The sequence below is a fragment of the Coptis chinensis genome, chromosome 1 (assembly GCF_015680905.1).
Source record: "Coptis chinensis isolate HL-2020 chromosome 1, ASM1568090v1, whole genome shotgun sequence".
NCBI lineage: Eukaryota > Viridiplantae > Streptophyta > Magnoliopsida > Ranunculales > Ranunculaceae > Coptis > Coptis chinensis.
The window spans coordinates 81,988,586-82,013,234 of NC_141456.1; the positions used below are offsets into that span (position 1 = coordinate 81,988,586).

At 36.8% G+C, this 24,649-nt stretch overlaps 1 protein-coding gene across 4 annotated transcripts; it reads right to left on the reverse strand.

Annotated features, from left to right (window-relative positions):
* Positions 1 to 7,398: 7,398 nt before the first annotated feature.
* Positions 7,399 to 20,241, reverse strand: LOC147525455 (putrescine-binding periplasmic protein-like protein). 4 transcript variants are annotated; one of them, XM_086607309.1, is made up of 7 exons: positions 19,854 to 20,241; positions 19,644 to 19,774; positions 19,319 to 19,567; positions 18,339 to 18,473; positions 9,358 to 9,540; positions 8,575 to 8,736; positions 7,399 to 8,079 (listed from the first exon to the last, which is right to left on the reverse strand). In XM_086607309.1, the coding sequence occupies exons 1-7, from the start codon at positions 20,158 to 20,160 to the stop codon at positions 8,047 to 8,049; spliced, it is 1,200 nt and encodes a 399-aa protein (XP_086463435.1). In that variant the 5' UTR covers positions 20,161 to 20,241; the 3' UTR covers positions 7,399 to 8,046. The 4 variants fall into 4 exon arrangements, with proteins under 4 accessions (XP_086463435.1, XP_086463428.1, XP_086463421.1 ...); XM_086607302.1 differs by having other exon boundaries at positions 7,399 to 8,189; XM_086607295.1 differs by having other exon boundaries at positions 7,399 to 8,066; positions 19,854 to 20,239.
* Positions 20,242 to 24,649: the final 4,408 nt, after the last annotated feature.

The window sequence follows — 24,649 nt, forward strand, 5'->3', positions numbered from 1 at the left end:
TATGTATTTAGCTTGGGATTTTCTCATGCGGGGAGTCTTTCAATGTTTAAGAGGCAACCCTGTATTTTCGTACTTTCAAAAGAGAATATGCAAAGCAGGGTCGAGTTTTTCATTATAAAACAAAATTTTGAACTATCGGATATTGTGAAAAATCCAGTGATACTTGCTCTTAGTCTTGAGAAAAGGATCATTCCTAGGTGTAATGTGCTGGAAATTCTGTACTCAAACGGTTTGATAGGAAGAGTGAATGCAGGTTTAGTCACTTCAGCGTTGACATTAAATGAGGAGAAATTCATAGAGAAGTATGTCACTAACTATCAAGTGACAGTCCTTGAGATCGTACATATTGGGCTTGCAGATTTTGAGAGAGGGAGATGGTTTTACAAGATGTAGAAAGTTGAGGTATGTATTCGTTTTCTTTTGTGGTTTTTGGTCCTTGACAACTATATCCATCCTACTTTTGTTGCTACGGTAAATGTGAAGAATGAATGTGATTTAATGTAATCGTACTTGGTTACTTTCACAAGTTGTACATTAATTTTTAAGCTCTGCAATTTGTTTGCAGTGTCACTATGTGTCTCACTATATCCTCTGCTTTAATTGTGTTTATAATCAATGGCCCTGAAATTCTCTTTTGAATTCTCACTTTCTAGAGTGGTTTTCGAAGCATACAAAAATATAGTATTAGCATTTCAGTCAATGGGCAAGACATGCATGTTATCTATTTTCCATCTTCATATGGTGCTTGATGCTTTGACATTTATGCTCTTTGAGGATATAGGAATAAACTTTCTTAAGGGTGGATAATTATTTGAATACAATAGTTGCAAAATTATGTTTGTGTGCAGTTGCGCATTATTCGGTCAGTGCCCATTTGGACACATGATAGAGTTTGAGCACTAAAGATGTGCTCTCTGATAGGCAATGAAACACCGGAAAGTGGTCCGAGTGACTCCATGTACCTGGCAGTAGAGATGGTTAGATAACATTTCAATCAAGTTGGTCTTTTCTGTAATAAATAATTGGCATACTATTGAGAGAGTTTCCTTCTCAGTAGTGGTTATTATCTTTTACATACTGATGGCATTGTTAACTGACTTTTCTCTTATTGGAAACTAACCGTACTTTAACTTAAGTTGGAGATAGATACTAATTTTATATTTTTTCAAACTTAGACATTTTGTGCTATTTTTGGTTTATGCAGGTCCAGGAGGCAAGGGCAGCAACTGAAAAATCTCAGCAATTGCTGCTTAACGTGGCCAATAGGAAGAGAAATAAGCAAGGTTAAGGTGACTTCAGATCATCATGAAGAAGTGATTAAGGTTGGGATCAGTCCATCATTGAAAGAAAGTGAGTCATTCCAGAAGTTTCTTTATGTCATTGCAAGCTATCCAGGTGATGTCAAGTACTACTGAGAATGTATTCTATAATAGTTATTTATTTATATTTTTTCTGAAAAAAATAAATTCATCTTAAACATTATAAGGAGTCACCTTGGTTCAAGCAACAAAGTTTACAGGTTCGGTATCGATTGCAAATAGTTTTTGTAATATGTTTATTGCTTTTGTAATAATTTGTTTGCATCAGTTTTTTGGCTTCGATAATGGCTTCGTATAATTGCAATATGTATGTTTTTGTACGACTTTGATCATGTATGTTGCTGATCAACACTTAACTTAAGAAATTTAGGGTTTAGGGTTTAGGGCTGGGTTTAGAGTTATCGGTAGCATTTGTTGATTTTTATTCCAGTTTTTTCAAGATCTCAAGCTTCATATTAGTACTGATGTATTGTGATTTTTAGCTTATATATTTTTGATAATGTACTTTGGAGATGTTTAACTATTTTGAGTACGTACCATGTTATTGCATAGGTACCCCTAAATGAGCCAGGCTTTGCCGAACCTATGGAATTGAAGATCCATATATTTCTCTCTACGTGCATGATAAGTAAATTTTTCATAAGTTTATTGATTTTTCTTTGATTGATTTCTGCTTAGTTATATGAAAACTTTGATAGTTATAAAGTATTTTGGCTGATGTATTTAAGACAAAACTTTATAGGAATGTAGATATATATGCTAAATCACCATCACAAGACCACCAAGTAACTACTACCACCATTTACTTTACAGTTCTAAATTTCTAATAAGCAGAATTAGGGACCTATATGATTCTAGCTGGCCTAGCGAGGCAAGGATGAGACTTATGGAGCATGATGGTACTATTGTATCTTATTTTCTCAATAAATACCAAATAGCGCCAAGCAAGTTGATAACCTTCCTTTAATTGATATATGGTTTGTTTAGAACTGCAATTTCTTTAAAACATTAAGCTTCTTCTTTGCATACATATTAAATTGGTCATAACCTTCTTTTCTTTTAAAATCGTCAAAACCTTCTTTTTTAAAAAAATGGTCGGAGCCTTCTTTTATGCATTTCTCCCTATAATGGTAGCTAAGTGCACTCATGCATAAGGCAAGGTTAAAGTTCAACAAGGTTTCACGATCAGAGTCGTAGACGTTTGTAAGTCTATTTTCCTTTTTATATATGAGATTATGTCCTCCAATGAATTATAGCCAATGTGTCTTCCTATAATCTTGGACTTGATTGTGTTTAGTTTTGTAGCATACTGGAACTCCAATTCCATTCACTTGCACACCATCACATTTGGGTCTACGATGGGAGGCGACAATTATGGAAATTTAAATGTGGCGGTAAAGGTGAGGCATTTGTAGATTGTGTTCTAATATTTCTTCTTTTCTCCCTCCTTTTGCTCCATCGTTACTAAAGCATAAACATTTACTCATTATATAAGTCATTTCCTTAATTGGTTTGATTAAACTATAGCTTATTTCTTGCTTCGTTTTTCTTTGTGTGTTTTCTCAATTTGTACTATTCTGCATTCTACACTTCCATCTATACTTTATAATTTTTCATTATTTATGTAAATACGCATTGGTTGCCAGTAATTTCTCTCACCTTATTGGTATTTTTTTTGTGGAACAAGGAAGATCTTCGGGAAATATTTGAAATAGTGCCAGTGGAGAAGCCCTGCTTTGATCCTCCAGTGAGTAATTATATCTTTACATTAGATTAGCTTTCATGTAAAATGTTTGTAACCATTCTTGCCTTTTTTTCCTACATTTTATACATATCTATTGTTCCTGAGTTAGTTTTGGTGTGCTTAGATATTTCATTTTGTGTTCTTAGAAAAATCTGGTATATGCTTGGGAGCCTTTTAAAGATTTGTGGTTTTTTTTAAGAAGTGTGAAATTGGGTTTCGGGTTTTGTTTGCAACCTATTGTATTTGAAAGTTTTTCCTCAATTTTTTTTTCCCAACTTTTTGTTTTTGGATTCTATTGTGTTCACTGCGTGAGATTTGAGAATGTGAAGTTCATGTGTTTTTGTTGGTTTGTTTGGCAGTTGAGGTTTAGTAAATACGATATTACTTCTGAGGAGGACTTCGTTGCTCTTGGTGAAAGGTATGTTTGTATGCTATTTTATCCTAGCTATAGATTGTGGTTTTCATTGGAGTTGCTTAATTTTCATTGGAGTTGTTGTTTACATCCGATATCCTTGCGTGAATTTGAAATTATAGTGTGTGGGTTTTGGTTATTTTTAATTTTTAATTTTTTTTTGTTGGGTATGGTTTTGATGATGAATTCTTAATTAGGTTGTATTGAGTTTTGATACTGTGGTTTCTTTTGGTATCTAAGTGTTAAAAATCCATGATAACTATATGACATTACGTGTGGGGGTACCGCTTGTGCATATGTTATGCTACTAATGCTTACCAATATATTTTATGAAAGTAGTGTGTAGAATGTTTGAATATGTAGCTTCATTTTTATTACAGGACTTAGTACTTCATGTAGTATTCGGGTTTTTCTTAAAAGTTATTAGGTTTCAGGCTGGTTTATGTGTTTTATTGTTTGTATCTTCTTGATTCATATGCTAATGTATTGGAAGTGTTTGCAAAATAACTGTGTCATTATTTATATATTAAGTCAAAGTTGTTGCGATAGTAGCATACACAAACTTTTAAAAAAGAGAACAACTAAAGAGCCTCCGATCTATCACCAACGTTTGTCTTTCTTGGCAACAGTTGTCGAGCCACCAAAGCATTCCTCCTACTAGGAAGAAAAAATAATGGAAAAGCAGATGGAAAGGTAGAAAAAATAACCAAATAATCATCATTGTGTATTCGTGTCTTTAGACTCCAAACTAATACAAAGAGATGGATTTTAAAAAACTCTTCAATTTGCTTCTTTTGTAATTTATTTTCTTCATCTATTTGGTGTTCTTTTAAGACCTTTTTCTTTGTCTTCTGATGATTAGGATGACATGTGACTACAAAGGTGGAGATGATCAACGATGGCGTGCAAGAGTTTTGTTTGATTTCCAAGGACCGAGTGACAGTAAATATTCAAACTCATATATCTTTTTATTTATTGATATTTGTCTGTTTTAGTGTGCTTCTTTTGGGTTTCGAATACAAATATGAACTTTATCTTATTATATGAGGTTATTTACTTATCCGTTAAACAATTGTGTTATGATTTTCAATTGCATGCGAGTTTCCTCCAATTTTTCTACTTCCGATTGTGTGGAAATTGTATTTGTCTTCGGTAATTCAACTCCACTTTTAGTTATTTGATTCAATTGATTTTCAGTAAAAGCTTGACACCATTGAACATTAAAGATGGCTTGGTTAAGGCCTTTGTGTTTAAACTGGTTGAATGCTCTTAAGTAGTGTCTTCGTCAATATGGCAGTATACCTCCAATCCAAAGATGTTGAGCTGTTAGATTTGTGTAATTAGAATTTGATTTGGCTTTTGTTCCCTTGGATATTATTAGAGAGATTGGAAGATTGCAACAGTTAAATTTGGATTTCAGTAATAGTATATTGGTGGGTTCGCTTGCTCGGGAGACTAGCCAATAATGTAATTGATCTTAGTATAAATGAGCTTACAGGTCAGTATGAGGATATTGAATTACTTATAACTTATCAAGGAATCGTCTCGATGGTTGTATTCCTAGCTTCTTCGATTGCAATACGAATACACAGACACTAACGTGGCACATATAGGCGAGGCCAAACAATTCAAGTGCTTCCTCCAAGGAATTGAGATACATGTCAGAATTATTGGAACATAAGGTGCAAACATTACAGACATATGGTACCACATTATCCTCACAACTAACATTGCTTCTGGTGAGTTATCTTAGGGCTATTATTTTCCTCTGAATTTGGCAGCTTAATTGTATAACCTCACATTCAGCAATAGTATTGCACTTAGCTACTACACTTGGAATTATGAATATATATTGTTTTTTTAAACTTAATAGGGATGCAATCATGTAATGTTCTTAAAGGTGAGTCTCATATTACAGGTTTATTCATGATTGACTTAAAAATGTTCTATTCAACTCCACTTCATTCTATGTAAATACAGTTGGATTTATGGGTGAAGTTGTAACACTTGAATCAAAAACCCAATTACTTGATTATAAGACTTGAACTTAGTTTTTTTCCTGAAATTTTAGAGTGAATTATGTAACCCGTTTGCTCCAGATAGGAGATTTATCTACGAGAGCAGCTTGGTTTTCATGTTGCGGCTAACCCTTGCCTTGCAAATGAGTGTATCATCCCTTTGGTAAGAAAATTGTTATTGACAATCTTTGTTAAAACACCGTTTTTGTTTGTATTGTCAGTAGACTTACACACAAATTGTCAGTAATTAGTCATTGTTAATGTCTTGCATTCCATAGGGGATAGGGGATTGATCTTTATGATCAAGCTGCCTATAATGCTCTTGCTTTGCTTATGGTTTTTGAACCCTGATGTATGTCGCATGAACCTTCCTGTTCATTAGTTAATGTTTTGCTATTCCAATGTTAAGGCTTAGGCTTTACTGTTTTTGGATGCCTGAGTATCACACCATGTTTGCATATACATCTTCTAAGATCACACCATATTTGTAGCAATCTTATACAAATGCATTAATTAAAAAATTATATGCAAAAGTAAAGAGATGGGAGAAGCCAAGAATCTGATTATACTTTTTGTAAATATCTACGAAAATAGGTTGGGACCTATATTTTGCATTCTTACGGACCACTATCAAACATTATGATATAGAAGAGCTTCAATTTTGTGTTTATGAGTGCAATTGTAAGATTTATTAGAATTTTAGCTGTTAGTATGCTTAAATATCAACCAATTTCCCAAGTTTTTACTCAAGGTTTTGGTGCAGTTGTTCCAATACTTTAAACTTATGTATTTGCATATTAAAAAAAAAAAAAAAAAAATTGTGCTACACTCGAAGAGGTTGACTGGATTTGTTGGGTTTGGTAGTCACTAAAACTTCAGTTTCAGAATTGTCCTTGATGTAAATAGCGTATTAGCCTGTCACTCTTGCTGGTTTTTCATGTTACTTGAGAAATTGAATAATATTTTAGCAGAAAGTTTCAACTTTCATTGTGAAGTTGGTGTTCTTTTTTCTAACTATTGCTAACTTTTATTCGACATACCAACATTCTTCGAGAGTTTGTGATGAAGGGATCTGAAACTGCTTCAAAACCTCTTCAAAGACTCATGCTCTTTTTGGGTATTTCCATTTTTTGTATTTATCATTAACTACTTTCTTAAATAGAAGAAGAAGAAGAAACGAAACTTTCGTATTTGTATTCTGTTTGTATGTCCATGCGTGAGAGTGCATCATATTTTTATGAACATATCTATCATTGTGAGCTCCAATTGGATTTTTTTGTATTTTTTTTTTCTCATTATTATTGAATCTTTACTTCTTTAATAAGAAAATTGTCTTAAACTGGTTTTGGATATATGCATGCACGATCAAGTGAGTCTTCAATGTAGGACAATGGTTCACTCCGTTTGCACAACTTTCTATTAAGTGATACCAATTGAATTTGCGTTGGCCAAATTATCAAGAAATGTCAAATGTGTGGAATGTCCACAATTTTGTTGTATATATTTTGTTCAATATAAGTTTAACTTGAATATAAGATTCAGCGCTAGCTAGATTTGGGTAAAATATAAAAATTCCCTATTGATTCAATATATTTTAGATAAAACAATTGGAGAATATGGAAATTTGAAACACTTTCCAAGATTTGGTATTCAAATTATGGATTCAATTATGTTGGCTCTTGCTGTTTGAAGGCATGATACTCTAGCCTCGAAATAATGTACCTATTGATACCGTCCATCTCCATCTTCCATCTCCATCTTAGTGGGAATTCCATGGACTATCATACCGTGTACTCTGATATTTGTTTGTTTGAGTTTAGACAAACTCCACAAAGATTTCATGTTTTAGTGCAGAGTTGAGAGTTAGGCAGTATTTTCATATACTCCATATGCAGAGAACGTGCATTTTGCTAGTAAAATTAATTACTGAAACCTCATTTAATTGTTTAAATCATCAGCTCTTAGTCGTTAATCATAACAGTGGGAAGCCCAACTAAATCAAAATAGCAATAAGGTCGCACAGAAGTACAAGAACCTTATAAACTGTTTCCACAAGAACTCTCCAAACCTTAGCAGTCTTTCTGAATACTCCATCTTCATTTGAAGTGGTTTAGCTCAGAATTCACAGATTCTCAGACCTTCAAATGAATCCCTTTAGGTTACCTTGAAAATATCCTCAACCCAAAATCATAAAACATTGATGAGATAAAGTTTTGCATACTGTAAAGCAAACCATGACGTGGTCTTGCCATACCAGCAATCAACCATTGATAACCCTCCAATGCAGACTCTGGTAATGGCTCCAGAAACTCGCACTTGGCTAAGATTTCTGGTGGGGGTATACCAGCAACCAGGTTTGTTTCCAATTGTGGCCTGCCCTTGGTCGATTCTTCTGACACTTCAAATTGGTCTTCTAGGGCAATGGGAGATGCCCCTGCGACAACTTCCTGCCTAAAAGGCAACGCTCTTGCGGCTAACAAACAGAATTCCATCCATTGGTGAATTAGTGGAGATGGACCCCTGACTCGTCCCCCAATACGGTTTGTATGAAATCTATGAGAAGCCGGAACAGCCTGTAAAAGCAAACTTCTTCATAGTTGGAGTAGAGGAACAAAAATTGATCATGAAGCATTTTGTGGTCAGGAGGAGATTAATGGTTTTCTTTCAATTGGGCACTGGAAATATTGAAACACCAACTGCAATAGTATGTTCAAGCAAATTACTGGCCAAGTTGAGCAAAGAAAATCAAAATAGATACTACACGTACTGTGGACAATCAGGCATGGGGAACAAAGAATTAGCACTCGCCTAATAAAAGATGAAAACTATGTCCAGACCAGATTGCAATTACCTTCAATTTTAATAACATTTTCCTGGGCATTTTTCTCAAGTTGATCTATTATTTCCTAGATGGATCTAGTTTAATGATTGGTCTCGTCCCGAATCTGGAACAATGAGTATCCTCTACTATTACATTCCAGGTGACGTTAAATTTCCACACAGATAATTATCAAAGTAGAATACCTGCAAGTTTTTTAAATGAATTCTTATAACGTGATAGCATTTAAGAATCAGCCATACCCAAAGGTCCGCCCACAAACTTGCTCCAGACTTCGGAACGACTACTGCAACATCTGACATGCGCTTAGCAGCAGGAATGACATCACTGCTCCATCCAACAGCAACCCAAACATCTCCAACACCAAATGCTTTTAGGTACTGGACACTGTCAAATAGTCGGACCTGTACAAAAAAGCCAGTTCGACTACAATTAATTAATTTCAACTGCAGAACATTGAGTGGAATATTTTAATCAAGGGCCAGTTTGATTCATTATCTTCCTGTGGAGAATACTATTTTCTCATTTTTGATTGGTTAACTGTAGGCGTACATGTTCCTACCCCTCCGGCCCTCTCCACTAGGAAATTTTCCCTTGTTAATATTTTTTTTTCCAAACATAAAACCATATATAGCAACAAATGAAGCATTTTCCTATGAGAAAACTTAATATTACCAACCCCAAGAATTTCAAATTTCTCACATGCAATCAAACAGTGAGACACTATCTGAAATTTTTTCATGCAAACCTTTTCCACGAGAAAAGTATTTTCTTGAGAAAAACTAGGTAATTTTGTAGGAATTAGAAATGTTATAACCCTGAATTAATCCCAATTACGATCTGCTTGTAGATGAACCATGTCCACAAATTGCACAGTTTTAACAACAGCCTTCCATTATCTTCGTCTGGCTACTTTTAATTCATTATATTAATCAAAGCTTCATTCACCAATAACTCTCGCAACTGTGCAACTAGGGTTACACTATGTAGATGGAGAAATGGTACACGGGAGTTCTTTTCACTACCTGCTTTTGAAGCAACATGAAATTCTGCATGACAGCATCCATTCCACCTGTAACCTGCGAGTCAACATTCATTGTGTTGTATGATGCCCCCATATACTTCAAAACTGCACCAATAACCTCTCTAGGAGAATCAACCATTGAAATCTTTCCCGCAAGCTCAGGCCTCCATAGATCGCTCCAATCCTGCAATCAAGAGTTATAACTTTAAAGGACAAATGTAATGTAACATAACACATGATCATAGGGTACGCATAATGTATATGGAAAGAATCAACCACTATTTTGCAAAGATATAATAACTTCAATGCAAGCGTTGATCTAGAAATAGTAAGGCCTAGGACTCTAGAAGGCTGCTATCAAATATGAGGACGGTGGCTCCATACTGGGGAAAGATGTTTTGGTGTTTGAGATCATTACGGGCACACCAACTCATTTTTGGCAAAACTTGATCAACAACAAGGAAACAAGAGATTGCTCGAAATGGCAACCACTTGCAAGTCCTCAGTAGAGCAGGAAAACATTCTGAAGCATATGGAATGCCAAAAGGTCACATCTTCAGAAATGCATATCATGGAATTCCCTTGAATTATGTTGTACTAGGTTTATTATGAGCATGGTTTAAATTTTTATGTGGCGCATCTTATCCTTTGTGCCGGGGTTGACTAAAACAAACTATTGACAGTTCATCTTGCTTTTTCTTTCATAGTTCTTTCACTAACTTCACAGAAAGAAAAACAAGACATATATGACCACCAAAACTTTGAGTGGTTTTTACATTTAAGCTTTCAGTAAAAGAGTAATTGCCCCTTCCTTCCAACTGGGTCAGTGTGGTAATTGCCTTATCTAATTGTTTGTATGGTGTAGATACATCATTCAAGAAACCTTGGATGCTGCTGGAAAATATCAGGGAGGCCCTAGGCGGAGACATAAATAAAGGAGCTTGTTTCTCCTAGAGCTAAGTGGATAGCAGATCACTTATTAAAGGCGATAGTGTGGGGGTGCTATGGAATTAACGTAACTGGAGGACTTTTGGAAACAAGAAAAATACTACACACAAGATCTTGAAGGAATTAAGACAGTGGTGTATGAATGGTCGGGGGGAGCCTCATTGCTAAAGGAATTTCGGTTTCAAGATTTTCTGTGCAGGTAGGAGAACATTATTATGTAAACAAGCAAATTGTTTGTACGAGCTGAGGAATCAATGTACCTAGTCTTAGTATCTTGCTAAGTACTAGTTAATTTGTAAGATTGTAACAATACTTATTTGGTGGAATGAAATATGACTTCGGGGAATTCGACCTGAATCATAGCAAAAATGGCAGAAATTAACAATAATCATTTTCCTTTTCCGAAAATTGTCAATGATTAAGATCCTATCCAAAACCAAACACCAAGGGAAGAAAGAAACCCTAGACAGAATTTTAGTCCTCCAAATGAAACTCCAAGGATAAACAAGAGATGATAAGATAGGAGGTTGGCGAGGTTGGCTAGGCGAGGCAAGAAGGAGAGCTGAATACCAAGATCTAATAGAAAATATACATTTGGCATCATGGGCCCAAACTTGTTGATCATCTTTGAGAGTGATATTAGACGGAGACTCTAATTTCGCCATCAAGGTGGCCAAATCATCAATCTCCCAGTCATTAAAAGTTTGTCTAAGATCATCCATGAGGCATCTACCATAACAATAAAATCCCTGACCGGTTGATTCTTCCTGTCTGATATTGGCATAGAAATTCCCAAAATCCCTACATAAAGATCTATCCCCATTTCCAAACATCCTCCCAAAATCTGACCATATCCCCTTTGTTGACTTTATAGGAAATATTCTTCCTATAGTCCTCCACTTCTTTCATAATCCCTTTTGCACACTCCACATCCATAAGGGATCGCCGCATCACGGCTCTCCCACCCAAAAGGACTCAAACCATGCCTGGAGACAATAATTCTCTTCCATAGTCTCTCACTCTTGGTTCCGAACCTCCACAACCACTTACTCAAAGAGCACGATTCATAAAACTCTGATCCTTAGAAGTACACACCCTATTCCAACTAACAAGATGGTAGTGATGTACCTCCTCGGAATCGCTCCATAAAAAAATCTCTTGAAATCTTGTCCAACCGCTTAGTAAGACTCATTGGTGCTCAAAAGAGTGACATGAAATAAACAAGTAGACTAGACAGAAATTTTAATGAGGACAACTCTACCCCCTTTCGAGAGGTCTCTCCAATAAGCCAATTTGCGCTCATATCTCTCAATCACCACAAAGACGCAGACGAAACACACTTATAGACCCAGCTCCTCCAAACCTCTCCATTGATGGTAAAAGCTTTAGGTTTTGGGAGGATGTTTGGCTAGAGGAGATATCTCTTTCTTTTAATAGGGAATCCTCTTACAATATATCACACATTACAAATTTGAAAATTTTCCTTTAATGATAAAAAGGTGAATTTCATCTCTAACAATATGACAACCATACAAGAGTAGCTTCTAAGATTCAGTTTTAATAGACTCCTATTTACATCAATACACTACCTAATATTACAAAAAAGTAACATTAAAACTGCACACAAAATCTTAACATCTCAAGTCTCTAAGAGTAACCTCTTCTTGACAAATCATACGATGCTTCCTTGATTTCCACCAAGATCTTGGGTAACTCTTTCACCATGTTTTTTAATACTCTTAGTTTGCTTTAGGAAGGTGTTTTACAATCCACTTATCCTTAGGGAAAGAGCCTCAAGAATGGTGTCCCCACCTAGGGAAACCTTAAAGTTATCCGTATGAGTCCAAAAGTTGGTTAGAAGATGAGATGACTCATTCCCACACACAATTCGTAAACAGACTTAGTATAATATAAATGATCCGCATCCTCCCCCACTACGCTAAAAAGAGACAAGCCTTGGTGATCTCCAACCCTTCTCTTATAGCTAATCAATAATTTGAATGCACCTAAGATATGTGATCCAAGTGAAAAAAGCAACTCAAAACGGAATTGAAGAAAATTTACCGTTTTGTGTGGAAAATTAGCAATGATCTCATCCACTAGCATCTTTTGCGTTTGTTGCTAGGCATAAAAGTATAGACGAATCAGCTATTGTGAAAGACGGTGAAAGAGAAGACCAAGAGAAAAAAGACCCACAGCAATGAATTCGATGATACGGGAACAACCATGCTTTCATCATTCCACAGGGAGCCCCGCCTAAAGTTTATCGGCTCTGGAGAACCCAATAAGCTTTCTCCCCTGCCTGATCTTCCCGCTCAATAAGTGGGTGTTGGCTTTCGTGATTGTCCCAATTGGGAGATCTTAGATCAGACGCTAGCTCTGTTTAATCAGAGACTGCAGATGTTAGCCCCGAGTCTGGTTTAAGAATTCCTTGTGTTTCAAGTTGAGATCTGGTGCCCCCACACCAAGAGGTCTTTTGCTTTCGGTTTCAGCCTAATAAGAAAAGGGATTGATTGCAAGTCTAGAATCTCCTTTGAAAGTTTTATTATCTGAACTGAAAAACCAAGTTGCAAACGGATTCTAATCCTTGATTTCAACCAGGCATTGTTTTGTCAATGCGATTGGCGATTGGGGTTTCCCCTTTTCTAGTAGTTCTCATGTGAAGTGCCAATGGGAGATTCAAAGCAAAGTCAGATGAGAAAACGCCAATTAGGAGATGCACGAATATTTATTTGATGTCTAGTTCCACCTATAAGATTCTTTAATTTGAACCCTATAATGTCATCCCCCTTATGGGAAGAACAGCCTTCGATTTACAGGCTGAAAGCGGACATAGCAACATCCTACCGAAACATCAGACACGCGCCTTCAAGCTGCCGGATTGGCATACCTAATTGAGCATCATCTGCTATTCACCAGCAGAGCTTTGCAGCTTCTTCTTCCCTCTCCCTATCCAGTTGAGGAATAAAAACCTCTTTCTCTAGAGCTAGGGTAAAAGAGCAGTCAAAGCTAGGATCAGCCCTCGTAAGGCCAACTTCAACAACTTCTTTTGGAGCTTTTTCCCGAGGTTGGGTGTTTGGGTCTGTCTCTAAAAGTAGGGTATTGGGTTTTAAGGGCTAGCCATAGCTGTCCCTTCTTTTTACTCTAAGTTGAGGAAGGGTGCCGACAACCCTAGATATCTATTAAAAAAAGGCAGGCTAGGAGGTTCTGTTACTGAACTTGAACCCACTAAGCGGGATCCCTTGCCTGGTCTGCTCAAAAAGGAGGATGAAGAATTGGGAGCCCAGTTCCTCATGCTAATAAGGGGTATTAGACATTACCCGCAGGGAGTACGCTTGAACGGCACTATACTACCCACTAAGACCCGCTTTCTTGAGAGAGAAGCCTATGTTCTTGAGATAGAAGCCTATGGACCCTTTCTCAATCTCAACAGGAATTGAGGGAGCTCATGGGGAGTTCTAGCCATAGGACCAGTTACTAGTCCTCAAGAAAGATCAGATCATGCAGAGATTCTGCCCTTTGTGCTCCTACACAAGGAATGGCTCTTAACCTGACCTACACCCTTTATAAGATAATAATTTTTTCTCTTGTTCCCCTGGAGCCCGTTCCTTGGCTTGAATGTAGGGCAGGGGAAGTTACCTTATAGAGCTCCAAGCGGAAAGATACCTTATATTGCTCCAAGCCTGGTTAAGGAATTAACTGCTAGTCCTAAGACCAAGGAACGAAGCTCTTAGGCCTTATCCCACTTACAGACGAGTGAGTAAGGAAGGCAAGCTAACATATGGCCAGTATCAGCTCAGAGAAACCAACCATAGGAGAGAGTCTCTGGGGGTCACCCTTCTTTATATAGAGATTTGGCTTGGTATCCGTAAGGGACCTTGGCTGTGGGAAAGGACCGGTATACCACTGTTTCCCCATCGGTGGGAGCAGGCTGTTAAGGAATTCCATGGGCATTCCTAAGAGCAGGATAGCTTGGATTCCTTCCTCCGATCTGCGTAGACCCCACTTTATTAGTTAGCTACCGTCCTTCAAGAACTTACAGTTACTTAAGGAGCTACATGCCTCCCTAATGACAAGAACGAACAACAGAAGCTGAGACGCAGAACCCATTGGGATCTTCCATCTTACTCTTGTCTTATATCTAACTAACTAGCTACTAGGGGGGGGGGGGTGGCTACCTGCCTTGTAGAGCTACCAGTAAATGAAGGAAGTCAATGGCCCATCTTAAAAGAAGGGGGGACTTTTTTTTTCCTTTGAGACCAGCGGCGTACTTGACCCGCTGGCTTACTCCTCGGTAATCTGATGCATGGTCCAATTTTGACTTGGCCCACTGATGGGCTCTATTAATTCGGAGGGGTCAAACTCTTGGCCCTGGTGTACCATGTCCACGACTGGATCTGATGGATCATCGGGCAAAAGACTCGGTGCCGGTAGTGCTTGGACTATGGCCTTAGAGAAAAGTAGCATGAGGCCCACATCCGGTTCAGATTCTGAGTCAGAATCTACTGGCTCCAACTCATGCTCAGTAGAAGGCTCAATGACTGGCTCAAGCTGAGGTGGGTCAGGCTCAGGCTCTGACGGCTGAGGCTCAAGCATAGCACCCCATACAAGGACTTAACTAAGAACGCCTTAATCATAACCAAATTCAAGTCCTCCCATAATCCTCTCCAAACCCTTCCCTTTCTTGATAGATGGTCACCTGGAGTTGGCCTACAGTTTCCGTTCATTAAGGTATCATACCTACTTGTTACACCACACCATTTTGACCTCTCATTTTATAATCTGCAGCATTACACTTCTTGTTTTATGCTGTCACAACACCCCCCCCCCAAACACCCAACACACACAACAACGGAAAATAAGATAGCTGTTCCCCCGCTGTATTGAAGAACTGATCCTTTATTGAAATTAGGGCAGGGAATTGAACCCAACCCGACCCGAACCTGAATATGTCGGGTTCGATGTTCGAATACATTTCTCTAACTGTATTTAAATTCAGTTCAGATACTGATAATTCGGGTTTGGGTTCGGATTCAGATACATGTTTTGGGTAATTTTTCACATTTTTAGTATTACCCGATTGGGTTTGGGGTTCGGATTCGGGTTCAGATACTGTGAAAAAATTCAGATTCAGATATTGGCATATCTTACCCAAACCCGACCCGTTCCCTGCCCTAATTGAAATGCTCTCATCCACTATTAACCACCTTCCATAAAGTAATACCACAAAATCCCCAAGAGACTTTTAAGTCTCTATACATTTCGAAATAATCAAGAAAGCTCATCATAAATGAAACCCTGGCTTACATGTAATTTCTTTGTATTTGGTGGGCTGGGGTTTGGAAAATTAGGTACTTGCTAACCATCTATATGAAATTTTCTTGCTTATTTCCAAATTATATCAACAAACACCTTTTAACTAAATAAAACACTAGTATATTACTCTACCATGACTAGGATTCTGACTGCCTAATAGCTAGTTGACAGGCTACAAAAGTATTCTCTCAACAACAATTGCCAGATTCACACCTTTTAAGTATACATGTGGGTTTTCAAACATGAGAGCTTAAGAAGGAAAAGACATAAAACTTCAAAACAATTACACTTTCACAGTGACTCCATGTTTCTATTAAAAGCAATTATCCAATTTCACCACTTATAATATCAAATATACTCTATCCACGTTTTATTTAATTTTAACAAGTACAATTTATACTTTGAGATTTCAAAATTTCACTAGAGTTTATAAGGACTGGTTCTCATAGCAAGATTCTACAGGCCACCAAAAATTCCTTACCCAATTACAAAGCCATTTTACAAAACTAGAATGTACCGATTATAAATAAAATATAGATATGTCACCCCCTTAAAGCTAAGTTAAGTTGACAAGAATGTGTGTGTTCGTATCCGACACGGATACGAAGTGGGCGGCTATATATTAAAAAACTGAGGTATATCACGAACAATAAGTGTCCAGGTAGATATGTATCTAACACAGATTATTGTTAAAATATGGTGTGTCTGTGTGGCATAGCTTTAAAACAAAGATTTACACAAGCCCAATCATATGGTTCCTCTTTAATTCCTTCCAAAACCATGAAAGTATGCTAAAAAAACTCTAGCATCTCTCTTTCAACAAGATCCATACAGTAGCCCTAGGGAGGTGCTACGTTATCCTAGTGGCTTTGCTAGAAAGCATTATTTACATTTCTTCTAAGCGCCTCCTTGATGATAGTTGGTAACCTCCAAGGTTTGTTGAAATACGAACAAACCGCTTTGAGAAGGCACGTTTGAGATGAATATGATCCACACTCTCCTCTTCCTCTTTGCATAATGAATATTTATTATGGAGCTCCATACCTCTTTTCTTCGAAATTTATGTTTCAGTTATCTTCAAGAAAGCTAGCCAACAGGAAAAAGCAAACCTAAATGGAATTGAGTTCCACTATATCTTCTTGTAAGGAAAGTTAAGAATCACCTCTTCACCTCTAAGCTTTTCCCAAACACAAAGCTCCTCTCTCTCCCCAAATTAGTAAATCCACTTGTTCTCAAAATTCACATCACAATTCATAACACCTTAATCTTAAGCATGTGTTTGCCAAATTCATGGATGCGTTGAACACACCTCCACACACACCTTAAGATAGTTTAAGCACCGAATCAGTGAGAAACTAACATTTATATTATTACTATGATGTATAGTGAAATTTGATTGCATCACCATAGTAACCAAAATAATAACAACAGTAAAGAATAAAAAAAGTTGGGTACAAACATCTCAAGTTGAAAAGAAAACTCAATCCAGATCCTAACCATAGAAAATTAACCAAAATCACATTGATTAGAAGCTTTTAGAAGAAATACTGCATTATGTAGACAAAATGTCTTTATTTTGCTATACACCGAAATGTGTTGCAAGCAATGCAATACCATCTTGGGTAATTCGAGAACTTAGCAATATATGCCAAATTTTAGGGATTGCAGTAACAGTAAAATCTTAAGTTTTTTAGTATCTTTAGTACAACCCCCTGCTTCCCCACTATGATTCACCAACCCACACATTATTCCCCCTGGAATATATTAACAACACTCATTTGTACATACCTGTATAGAGCTCAAACGTGACAATGGTATGAATTTCCCCTGGAATATATTAACAACCCTCATTACGACATTCTTAAGAGATGTCCAACACCTTGTAAAGAAAACCAATCAGCCAATCAAAAAAAAAAAAAAAAAACCAATCATTCCCTGAGCTATGTCTCCAATGAGATATGAATTTGCTTCTTTTGACCTCTTCCTCACTTATGTTAGCTTCCACCAACTCCATGTCTTCCAAATAAATCATCTCAAGAGATAATGCTTCCAAGCTAAGCCTGCCACTTGCGACGTTCTTCATAAAGCTTCTCCTAACACCCACTACATGTGCGGGAGTAGCATCTTGATCTACGACTAAGAGTCTAAGACCCACTTGAACAAAAATTTTACTAAATTAAGAAATTTCCAATTTGAGTTTTATAAAAGTTTGGGTATTTGTTACCTTATTAATTTCTGAATAGCTAGACATTTTGGTATGTATTTCAAATTTTTTAATCTAAAGTATTCTTTACCTCTATTTCTCATAGACATCTTTCACAGGACTGCTTTTCCAGAAAAAACACTCCAATATGTTCAAAACTTTTAACCTATAGCTAAATGGATTTCTTAAGCACTTTATACTTAATCTACCATTCTTGATACTAATATCTAACTCTAACTTCTAAAAGTAGCAAAATAATTGTTTTCTAATTATTGTGCTAATACACAGCCGTTCCAAACACACGCTTTTATGCTAGTCGTAAGTAATCATGTTGTTTTCCAATACCATTTCCTTTTCAAAAACTAAAACCCCTGCCGATAATTAAAAAAAAGGAGGTAATCTAATGTCATGAGGAGAACATGAGTCTGTGCCATCCAAAAACATTTAATTGTCATCTTGTTACGAGTTTTGACAGAAGATGCAAAGAACACTCCATATTTTTATAGTTAAACTACCTCTATGGCTTCCATATTATGCTTGCGGAATTTGTTTTTCTTGTAGGCTATCACCATACTTCCCCATCGATATGGAGCAGCCCATACTTCACCACCAGGATCCAACTCTCCATTAGCATTCCTGCGTAAATGTACCTGATTTTCATCAAAGCCTATAGTTTATTGATAGTAAGAGAAGAACAAAAAACAAAAAATAACAGGTGTGCACTACATCACAAGTTAAAAAGCCACTGAATTGAAGCTCTTTCATTGATTGCGATTTGCAAGTACATGTGTTCCACACATGAAGAGTGCGGGTTCTCATGTTGCTCAATTCCTCAATTTAAGTGAATGTCTCCTATATATTTTTTTGCTTGGTAAGAAAAAGACAGTACAATAAGATTTAACGTCTCCATACTTTTCAACAATAAGAGATTTTGTTTTTTTGGTGGGGGGGGACTATCCACACAGAGATCCTATGCATCCATTTCCCAAGCAATAAATAGATACAACAATCTCAAAAAACATCACCCCTTCCAATTTTTATCTTAGATATCCTTCAGACGTACATTAAATAGAAAATGATTAATTTCTATGAAGCTTTTTGACCAGTAATGGACGGAAAAAACAAATAAGGCAATATAATATAGGTTTTAATCCAAACACAGTGAAAGTTTGCAAATTGTCTCTTTGACTCAGATTCAAAGGAGAGGTGTGTAACCTCAACAGAAACTGTAGTTAATGTAGCTATGATATTGAAAGAAGAATCTCAATATTGTTTAATTAGAAAGCTTGCTACTCCTTTTTGGATAAGCAGGGCTTACGACTAAGGCATCTATAATTTGATGGAATTCTTTATTGCTTTGGTGTCATTGTTATGGTTGAAGTCAACAAGATATAGAACCACAGTTCCTAAAAAAAGACGTTACCACTAGGAACAGCCCTTAATAACTAAACAGGTTGACATGAGCAAACTAAGAGGCATGGATTTGGAATTCTACCTTCCACTTTTCACTTAAACCTTTGAACCAATCTTGTAGCTCGACATCTCGTATGGGTTCAATTATCCCTTGTTTAATGCTGGAACTCAACCATGAGTTGCCAACAGTGACAATATCAGCTGCCATAGCAGATTTAGGCTCAAGGTTGCCTTTGGTAATGGATGAAGACATATCAGAGAAAATGTTAAGAAGAGTCCCACGTAACTCAAAATGTAGCTTCAATCTCCTCCCTTGTGAATCCACAAAGTCCTACATGCCATGATAAAACGATGTGTGTTGATAGAACATAGAATATTTAAAGGAAGAATTACAAGAAACAATAAACCTTAATCCAAGAAGGAGGGACAGAGGCTCGTAGAGCAACAATTCTTAAAGGGACAGTCAAGGCAAATGTCTTAGACTTCCAAGTTTCCAATGCAGCATTTAACTCAATATCGGAATTCCCCGTCTCGTTTTCTGAAAATATATATATTCAATCCACAACTGAAGCTCAACATCACTACTCCCCCTTATTTAAACTCATCAAGATAGCTACCTGAATAATAATAATAATCTCCATCCAAGTTTTGTTTTAATAAGCTGTCCCGGGGAGTGACTGTGCATGCACGTGCGCCGCCAGCAAGGACGAGGAATAGAATTGTGGACACCGAAATATTATGAAGCAAATTGGAAAATGATGATGTGAAATTACTACTACTACTAGGATAGTGGGAGGTGGAAATGAGACTTATTGGATGATGATGCATTATTACAAAAGAGGAAGATTTTCGGAGGAGAAGAGGGTAATTTTGGAAATGAGGGACTGGAGTTGGTGGACGAACCAGAGAGACACACGACGCCATCTCCGATAATTTCGGCTTTCGAGACTTCACTCGGAGTGGCACCACCCATTATTCTACTGACGGGTTTTTCGTAAACCGTAAACCCAATAGACTCACCTATGTCTTGGTCCCGGCCCAAAATCAACATTCACATTTTAGAAGCTCCGAGCCCGGCCTAGGTCTCGTTGGACATGATCGGATTCGGGCTGGCCTAGATCCGATAAGATTACATGGAAATAGTTAAATATTGAAATTGAGTATAGCAGGAGTCAAATCCATATTTTATGTGTAGAACTACATCACTAATCCACCAAGCCTCAAACTTTTTATGTACTAATATAGTTGAAATTGTATTAGTATTTAATTGAAAAACTAACAAAACTACTTTAGTTTTCAGACCGGGCCGTTATCCGGATATATCCCTGCTATATTTAGATGTTTTCGGCATTGGAAGCACTTGATTTCCAGATGTTTGAATAATTTTTATATGTTCAAATTTCAGGTGATACTCTTTAATGTTTGTTGATTTACATATTCTTAAAGATTAAAATTCTTAAAGATTAAAATGTATATGTGAAAAGTACCGCCATTTAAAAACAATGGTAGTTGCATAGATGGATATAAGGGGGTGCATGTGGGGGCGGTCGCACCCCCTGGGATTAGAAAAGCTCCACTACCACATGATGTTAGCACTTTTAAGTATCTTATGAAATTGGCCTTTCACAACCTACTACGTACTAAAACTCAAGACTTTCTTACTCACGTGTTTTCATTTGTATGTTTAAAGTAAGGGTTTCGTTCCAACCTTAAGACAAGAATAGTATCACAACTGAAATCCTATCATCTTAGAGAACTACATGAGAAGGGATTTTTAATTAGGTATTTTGAATTTTTTTTTTCTAACGATTATTTACTACACAAGTTATCTAAAATTTGCAAGTTGTTCTTAAATAAGTAGAGAGAGAGAGAAAGATAAGGAGAGGGTTAACCTACTCATACAAGATTAGTTACATAGCTTTAGGGAATAAAATCACTCCATCTCTAATCAGTTTCGATCCCTAACAGGATGTACTCATCTCTGAGTCCATCAAGCTAGCATGAGGAGTTTTCGAGATATTTCATCTCTGAAATGTCTCTTCAACTCTTGGTTTTATTTCACGCCATCCGGACAAAGATAAAAATCTGGATTCTCCTGGACTCGCGCGTGTAATTGATCCCAGTGTCAATGGGTCGCGTGCGCTAGCTTTTCTAAAGATCCAAGCTCTAAAGCACGGACGCAGACGCAGACGCGGACACGGACACGGACACTGATGCGGCGATTCGGTTATATCTCAAAAAAGTAGGGCGGGGACGCGACAAAAGGGCGAAAATTAATTAATATTTATAATTTTATTTTATATAAATTGAACATTAAAAAATAAATTAAATGTATCAACATTAATAAATTCAAAACTATTAAAAATAAATAGATACAAAATTAAGTTTAATATTTCCTAATAAAACTTTAAAGACATGTCATAAGTCTTAATAAAACAAAAAATGAAAAAATTGAGTTTTTTAATATTATTATGATTTATTTTTTTATTTTTTTAGGTCAAAATCCGCGTCATGACCATGTTGACCGCGGCCTGACTGCGTCTTGACCCGCGTTCAGTTTAGTTGACTGCGTCTTGACCATCTTCACCGTGTCCGACGCGCGTCCATGCCGCGTCCGTGTCCGACGCAGAGACAGCCTATTAGTAGGTGCGTCCGTGCTTTAGAGCCCATTATTCTACAGAGTAAACCCAATAGACTCACTCACTCACCTGTCTACTAGGTCCTGGCCTAAAATCAATATTCACATTTACAAGCTCCAAGCCCGGGCTAGGTCCCATTGGACATGATCGGATTCGGGTCTTCCCTAGGTCCGATAAGATTATTACATGGAAATAGTTAACTTTTTTGTGATTTTTCTAAAAAAAAAATTGAAATTGAGTATAGCAAGATTCAAATCCATGCTTTATGTGTTGAACTACATCACTAATCCACCAAGCCTCAAACTTTTTATGTATACTAATATAGTTGAAACTTTATTAGTATTTAATTGAAAAACTAACAAAACTACTTTAGTTTTCAGACCAGGTCGTTATTTGGATATATCCCTACTATATTTAGATATTTTCGGCATTGGAAGCACTTGATTTCCATATGTTTGAATAATTTTTATATGTTCAAATTTTAGGTGATACTCTTTAGTGTTCGTTGATTTACATATTCTTAAAGATTAAAACGTATATGTGAAAAGTACCGCCATTTAAAAACAATGGTAGTTGCATAGATGGATATAAGGGGGGTGCGTATGGAGGCGGTCGCACCCTCTGAGATTAGAAAAGCTCCACTACCACATAACTAATTGTCTAGAAAAATCTTCAAATTATAATAACTCGCATCCCCCTAATTTTTTTATACCAAACTTCCACTACCGCACCCCCAAAATTTTCACAACTATAACTATAATGAGAATATATATATATATATATATATATATATATATATATATATATATATATATATATATATATATATAACTAATAAAAAACATTCAAATAAACCAACTTTTTTTTACTTCTCTTTTTGTTCTTACAAAATTATCATTTATCATTTATTTTGAGTCCAAAACTATTAAAGATGGATAAATGTGTATTTGAATGTTTGATGGGTTGATGCGACTAAAACAAATAACCAAAGCCCAATCGGTCAGTTTGTATAATTCTAATCACTCATAACAAACCCGTAAGCTCTCCCTCCTTTCTTTCACTCTCAATTCTTAAACAAACGTCATACCTTAACAAAAAAAAACAAACAACAAAAAACAAAAAACAAATTCAGAAAGAAATTGCGGCACAGCTTGTTGCATGTTTGTCCTAATTATTTGTAAAACTCATTATCATTATCAATAAAATTTCCACTTAAAAAATAAAGCAAAACAAAACAAGGTAATTTTTTGTACTTTCAATGTTAATATTTTATAGTTTTATCCACATGATAGTAGGGTTATATAGACTTATAATATTATATGAAGTTAACAATTTGTTGAATTGTTGTAGACTTGTGGATTAGATTACGTAGATATATATAGACATAGTAGTATCAACTAATGAATTAAGTGCTTGTAAGTACCATCCGTTCTTAGACGTTCACTACATCACACGTGTCCAATCCATCAGGTTATATCCTCACAGCTCGTATACCACCAGATCGTACTGCGCCACAAGAACGTAATCACGACCCAAACTCAGGTTGTCCCAAATATCAAATACAGCCATAGATGGAAAAAAATGATCTACCGCGATCTTGAAGCTCATTCAACGCACAAATGAAGGAGGCATTTACTTTGTAACAAGCAGGAGTAATAATGAATCATCAAGAGAGCACAAAATATGGATCTACACTTGACAATGGCCTGAAGCAAATAAGGAAAGTCATACCAAACATCTATAAGTAGAGAGAGATGAACTACGTAAGACTTGATTAAAGTTCACTCAAGAAACTTGATACGTATGCAACTCTTATCCCAAACAAGAGTGCAACCATTCCCCCTCAACCTCAACAACAGGTCATAGGTAGAAACCTACACATCTACAATGGCACCGTTTCCCAGTTTGTCTTCTTGAGAAAAACTATTCATTCCATTTTCTCAATCCCACGAAACATGGTAAAACCACCATGGAAGGACATCTCAAAGCTTTAGCATATCAAATGAAGACTCTCCAAGATTTTTTTTACAGCCCTTCAACAAGAGAATTAAACTCTTCGCGAACAAATTAAACAACACCCAACACCAACAATATGGATCCCGACGCCATTGATAACAACGGTGTCGCAGCACTTACAACCACCACAAACCAACGCCTTGACGACTTCGCCCAACGGTTAGACAAGTCAAGTGAAAAAGCCAGCGCAGCCCAGATCATTTAGAAGATGCTCCATTCATACAAAATGTCACCATTCACCACTGAAGTCAGGGACAAACAGCCTCCCACTGATTTCATCCAGCCAAAGTTCCCGATGTACGACGGTAGCTCGTGTCCAGGCCAGTACATCGCTCGTTTCAGCCAAATCCTGGTGCTTTACAATGCTCTAGACGTTGACTACCTAAAATGCAAACTCTTTCTAGCTAACTTGAAGAACGGAGCATTAGACTCGTTCTACACGCTAACTCCCGATTCAATCCACAACTTCGACAAGCTGGCCGAGACATTCGCAGTAGAGTTCATCCACAACAGGAAGAAGCAAGCCGACCTAGACTCGTTGTTCCAGCTGAAGCAAGCACACGGTGAGACTATTCGTGCTTTCTTAGGATGTTTCAAAAAGGAACTGCTATCAATGGAGCCATGCCTCAAGGATAGCTTTGCAACCTCGGCATTCACCAATGCCCTCCTAGACAATTCTGAGCTAGCAGGGTCTCTTATGCGCAATAAGCCAGAGCATTTAGACGACCTGTACCACAGAGTCGACAAGTACATGAAGT